Consider the following 6401-nt stretch of genomic DNA (forward strand, 5'->3'; position numbering starts at 1 on the left):
ATATCGAAGGTTATGAGAGAATTATAAGATTGAGTTGTGAATTTAGCATTATTCTTTTGACAATAGCCTCAACATCTAGGTGCTATGCCGATATTCTATCTGAGTTTTTTGTATACAAGGTTGAGCCGAGGACGCCAAATAATGTTAGAAATTCTAGGAGAGCTTTTGACAAAGATCTATATAAATCATTGAATGCCTTGTGTGAATTTTATTTGAGACAGAAGACCAAACTGAACTTACTAAATTAAGCTCATAATTTGGTAGCAACACAACACAGGAATTTGTATTGTCTATTATTACATTTCAATATCTTTATAGAAGGAAATGATATATAGTAAAATATCTCTATATTGATATTCTAAGAAATAATCTCTACGTAGTTATAAAAAAAATTTAGTCCCAACTTGAGATGATTATAAATAAAGCATCTCTATATTGATACTCTACGTAGGAATAACTTCACATCGTAATAAGTTATAATTTTTTCTAATTTTGATTTTAAGAAAGTTGCTTCTACATAATAATAATTATTTGTATATTACAAAAAGTACATCCTATGTTATATTAAAAGTTTGAGATGAAATAAAACTTCATATTATAATAAGTTATAATTTTTCTAATTTGCGTCTTAAGAAAGTTGTCTCTACATAGTAATAATTATTTGTATATTATAAAAAAGTATATGTTATGTTACATTAAAGGTTTAAGATGAAATAAAACTCTATATTGTAGTAAATTGTAATTTTTTTAATTCCCGTCTTAAAAAAATTGTCTTCACATAATAATAATTATTTGTATATTATAAAAAAATATATACTATGTTACATTATAGGTTTAAGATGAAACAAAATATATATTTAAAACATGAATTATAAAATAAGAAATCAAGTAATTTTAAAGGAAATAAGAAATTCTAATATATTGAATTATAAAACAAGAAATCAAACAGTAATTTTCGTAACTATACTTATATTAATTTATAACCTTCTTATAATAATAAATTAGTTTGAACTTATTATTATGAATATAGAGATATAGAGAGATTTTACTGATATATATTATAAATTCTCTAATCAAAACCATCTTAATGTAATTATATCGGGATCATATTTAAATACTATGAGATCCATTTATTAGAGTGAAATAATATTTTATACATAAAGATCCAATGCTTCCAATATAATTATATTGTACGATGTTGACTAGCGGAGTAATGATATATATAATGAGAAGGTCACCCAAGAAAAACTGACGGTGGACCTAGCCGCTCTCCATCAGATTATATATGCGTATTCGCTTGTGTTTATTCATGTAAGGATGGCTCTAAAGAAGGACCGAACAGTTAACCATTTTTTTTTTTTTTTCTTTTCCAAGGAAAAAGAGGGCTGTTTAAACTAGCATTCTCCATGAGGCATTGGAATTATTATTTATGTATATACACTTCGATACTCTAAAAAAGCAAAACTCAGAAATTAGTCAGAGGATAGAATTTCAAAGAAGGAATTAGTTAATACAACTGCGCCACTAGTTTGAGTAAAATTTTGTATTCCACAGCTTAATATATATGATAAAATTCCATATTGATCATGAAATACTTGTGACTCTACTTGGAAAATTTTAAAATGTCGTTCTCACAGCCAAGGTAATGAAATGGGAATTTCTGATGAGTTGAAGTACCCACGTCAACAACTTGATGAGATGAAGGGTTGCACTTATTTTGATCCATGGTCTGATGAGAAACAAGAAGTTTGTCTAAAAATGACCAGTCACCATTGAACCTCTCTTGTTGCGTGATTCCAGAAGTGGTTGATGTTAGCCTTAACAAGTTTTGGGAGCACTCAAGGTCCATGGTGTTCAAAGAGATGGGTGAAACAAAGGTTGGGGCAACGGCTGATTCCGCGCTAAACAACTGTGGAAGTTGCATGGAACCATCAAATGTATAGTCATATACTGCTTGCAGATGATTTTGTTTCGGTTCCGGAGGAGCTGAAGAACCACTAGCTTTCATATTATAAGTGAAATGTTCTTCTTGTCCACCTTCTGCTTGGAAACATCTATTGTGATTCTTCTTCTTAAACACCCTGCACACCACCCACCCATCTTCCTGCTACATAAAGTAGAGTAATTAAGAAAATATTCATAATTGAATTTTTAAAGTGCAAAAAGTAGATATTTATATATGTTTGTAGGCACGACTCAGAGACGGAAATGCATGTCTAATAATTGAACTATGTAAATCTGATCGTATATATTCCTACCTGAACCTCAGAATTGTCATCATCCAACCGGTACTCGTGCATGATCCAATCAGTCTTTTGGCCATGAGGTGCACGTCCCGTGTAGAAAACTAGGGTTTTTCTCATACCAATCCTCTTAGAGTTGCTGAGGTGGATGGCCTTGTCCCTTCCCGTTGCTTTCCAAAAGCCAGCTGTAGTTGCCCTATTTGTTCGAGTTCCAGTTGGGTATTTCTTGTCCTTGTGGCTGAAGAAATACCATTCGTTTTGAGGACCGGATCCAATTCTACATTTCTCTGTAGGAAAAGAAAACTATGTAATCGGATTCAGAAACCAATGTTATTCGATGAAATTTGTCCAGTTAATTAATCTGTGAAATTTTCCTTTTCAATCAAAAATGGGGACAATCTTGTAGATAGTTATCAATTATGTAAAGAACGAGAATTATAGTTATCAGTTATGCAAAGAACGAGAATTATTAACTCCGGTCCCGCAAAGATGTCGTTGCATAGAAAAACATAAATATATATCCCGTTCATGGGATCTACTGAACGGAGCTGATCTTCAAGGTTTATGTGGACCGAAGATGCTAAATCAAAGGTTTTTTTTTTTTTTTTTCCTTCTAAGGTTCATACTTCATAACATGACTCCTAAATAGGTTTCATTTGTACAACTTCCTGCAACTTATTAAGAAAACATCCATCAAACCTGAATGTGCTGTTTGAATTGAATCAAAAGTAGGGTCTAGGAGACAAAATTACTAAGTCAAGTATATACGTAGGTAGTTAGCACTGTATAAGAGAAACAAAAAGAAAGTGAATTGACCTTTGAGGTCCCAAGGCTCGAGTTTGTTGAGATCCACCTCCCTAATAACATCCAGGTCGATGGCTTCATAGGAGACTTTCTTCCTCAGATAATAGTACAGCAGTTCCTCATCTGTTGGATGGAAACGGAAACCTGGTGGAACTGATAACTGTCCATTTCCAGCCATCATCTTTGTACGTTTGCCTGAAAATTAAAAGATAGATCACTCTAAAGCATGATAGATTATAATTTAATATATAACATATTTTATGATGAGGATTATCCTTTACGTGCAAATCCATGCACTTTATGCTGTGTGATAGAGTTCTGGGAGTTTCTTAGAATCAGATTTAGTCGCTGACCCTTAACCCTAGATGCATGCAGTAATAGATCGACCAAAATACATGGATGAGAAACGGAATATGTGTCGCTTAACTAAAAGCTGGAAAAAAGAGAATTAACGTACTAGAAAAATAAGAGATTAAGTAGAATTTAGCCAGTGACATCGAAAATAAACAGATCGAGAGCCTTCATTTAGTATAGCATGTTTTCATATCAGTGACATCAAAGTAAAAGCTCTAGAAACTGGAAGGTTCTTTCTAAAAGAAGTTTACGAAGAGAATGCAAGGTTTTCTGCATGCAAGCATGGTGTTCTTCTGGTCATTGCCTGAAGGTTCTTTGAAGAATAAGAGATTCGATATTCTTTCATTATGACACTCTCGATACAAGAAGTATAGAAAAAATACTGTTCAACACCATTTTACTCCTTTTGAACCAAAACAAAAGAAAAAAGAAAAACAACCTCAAGAATTTGATGATCCAAAGCCAAATATATATTTTTTTTTTTTTTTTTTTAATTTTTTTTTTTCTTTTTGTTTATTTTGTTTTATTTTTATTTATTAAAATAAAAAAAGCATTAATATTCAAAAGGGAAGGAGAAAGGTAAAAGTTATCAGACCTTTAATGATGGAGAAATGTCTCTCCGCGACAAAGGAATAAAGATAACCGGAAGAGGAAAAGAAGGCAGCGAGGCGGCCAATTTCTTAAACTTGAAGGGCACGGGGTGGTTTTTTAAGAGAGGATGAGGAGAGATGTGGATCAGTGTAAAGGCTATCAAGGACTGACAACCCAGGATGGGAGCAGAAATAAAGAAAAAATAATAATATTATTAATTTGTTAACAAAGAAAATCAAAGCCAGCTTGCTGCAATGCTGGTCCTTATTATATAAAAATAATATTTATGGTAGGTAAATTCTACGATTACGAATATAAAGGTTGGCTATGGTTGTCGCTAGCTTTCACAATTTGAGATGAGAGTATGAAGAATACGAGTCTTTGGTAAATGTCCGTTGAATGGGAGACCCTAATCCCGAAAATCGCCTCATTAGAGTGAAGAAAATCTGCTTAACTGTCAATTACTATTTTGACAGTTTATCCTTTTAATTTCATAAATTCGTCTCTTCTAATTCTTGTATCTATCTGTCTACTATTATACACACACGGTCAGAGTCAGCGAGAGGAATGAAGGAATTCCCCTTTTGTTCCTTTATTCCATCAACCCTCCCTATTATATTATCTTCTTTCATCTGTTTATTTATAAATTAAGAAATGAACTTTATTATAAACACACACTCTCTCTCTCTCTTGAGTTCTTTAAAAAGAAATATATAACCATCTTCAATCAATATTAATAATGAGAGTTTTCCCATGGAACCCTTCCCGTTTTGTTCAATTAGCGAAAGCAACAGTACATGGATTCCCTTTCCTTAAAGCCAACTTTGGTCAACTCAAAAGAGGAGAAGGATCAAGTGCCCTTGAATCCTATATTAATCAAAGTGAGAGTGAAATGCATGAAATTCAGTGCAAGTGTGTCAGTCTGAAAAGGGGCTAGTTAGTTTTTCAAAACGTGTGATTTGTTTACTTCAAATTTCTGGCCTTTAAGGATATATATTGTTGGGTGGTGTGTTGGGTGTCATTGAATGATGCATGATCCAAGCTCGAGATGTAAAATCATCAAGACTATGACCACCATCTACTCTCCTTTGTTTCGGTGTCCACATTCGTAAAGTGCTTAGCCACAGGCACACCTATATATATAAACAGTGATATTAGGTCCTCATTCAAATATTATAATCCTCAATGTGATAACTCGTAAGTGAAATTTATTTATGAACTGACCAATTACGAATTATTACGTTAGAGATTATAAGATTGGATTGTAAATCTAACATTACTTATATTTAAATCCTCCCGTGTTTAACATAAATAAATTTAACTGTTGATTATTGGTTTGATTTTGAGGAGTTATATATGGTGAATATGAAAAGAAAAAAGAAATAATATAGTGAAATTGCAATTAGTAGGTGAAGATGATGGAATGGAAGAGAAAGCAAAAATCCTGAAAGTCCGTGGCATCTACACGTGCTGATCCAACACATACTACAAAATCCAAGGTCTCGGTTGGCTTAATCTAATAATATTAATATATAAAATATATATGCATGGCACTGTGATTGCATTATTTCGCATCCGAATGGATTCTCACGCAACCTCTATTTCTCTAGTGGCTGGTCAAACACGGTGATGAAAACACCAAATTATGGCACAATACTTTTTACAGACTTACCCTTAAATATAACTTCAATTTATATTGCAAATTCATAATCATATGCCGTTGCCTTTACGAACACTGCATTTTAACATTAATACGTGACTTAATGACCAAGGGAATCCTATGTCTCTCTTATATATATACACCCACTCGCCTCCTATCCTACCTCAAAATTGGTTTCCCCTGAATTCTTTATTAATTCTATCGATTTTCTAATTGTTTTTACTTTTTCATTCTATTACAACTCTGTAAAACCATTTTTCTAACTGAGATTACCTAACTTAACTATGGATGATTTTAATCCACCTATGGCCTAAAATATCTGCAAGGAGTGGAAATCTTCAGTGGTGTTGTACAAATCTTGGATGTTATAAATCTTAATCTACCCCTTTCAAAGACTGCATAGTATTTGCTAATATTAAGCTTAACTCGCCATTTGTTCTTGGAATCTCCCAGAACCTTACACTACTATAAAAAAAATATAGCCCAAAAATCTTTTCTTTATTAGAGGCCATTTACCAAAGGAAATGTAAGTCCATATTTATACATGACCTCATAATAGCATACCCTAGTGTGGAAGTTTAGTCTTCAGCTTTGGAGATTTCCTGCAATAGAAAAATTCTCTAGCCAAAAAGTAATGCTACAGTTACCGAAGGTTGTGCACCGAATGATATGACGAAATTTTAACCGTTGATTTATTATAAGTTAATATTAATCAACGGTCAGGATTTTATCACGTCATTCGATACACA

General features: G+C 32.7%; 1 protein-coding gene across 1 annotated transcript; it reads right to left on the minus strand.

Moving 5' to 3' along the window:
• Positions 1-1481: 1481 nt before the first annotated feature.
• LOC116142072 (protein SOMBRERO-like) lies at positions 1482-4123 on the minus strand. The gene is made up of 4 exons (XM_031427526.1): positions 3997-4123; positions 3060-3242; positions 2259-2530; positions 1482-2104 (listed from the first exon to the last, which is right to left on the minus strand). Exons 2-4 carry the CDS (start codon positions 3226-3228, stop codon positions 1604-1606), a joined length of 942 nt encoding a protein of 313 aa, XP_031283386.1. The 5' UTR covers positions 3229-3242; positions 3997-4123; the 3' UTR covers positions 1482-1603.
• Positions 4124-6401: the final 2278 nt, after the last annotated feature.

Source organism: Pistacia vera, unplaced genomic scaffold (genome assembly GCF_008641045.1).
Source record: "Pistacia vera cultivar Batoury unplaced genomic scaffold, PisVer_v2 Contig404, whole genome shotgun sequence".
In the NCBI taxonomy this organism is placed as follows: Eukaryota; Viridiplantae; Streptophyta; class Magnoliopsida; order Sapindales; family Anacardiaceae; genus Pistacia; species Pistacia vera.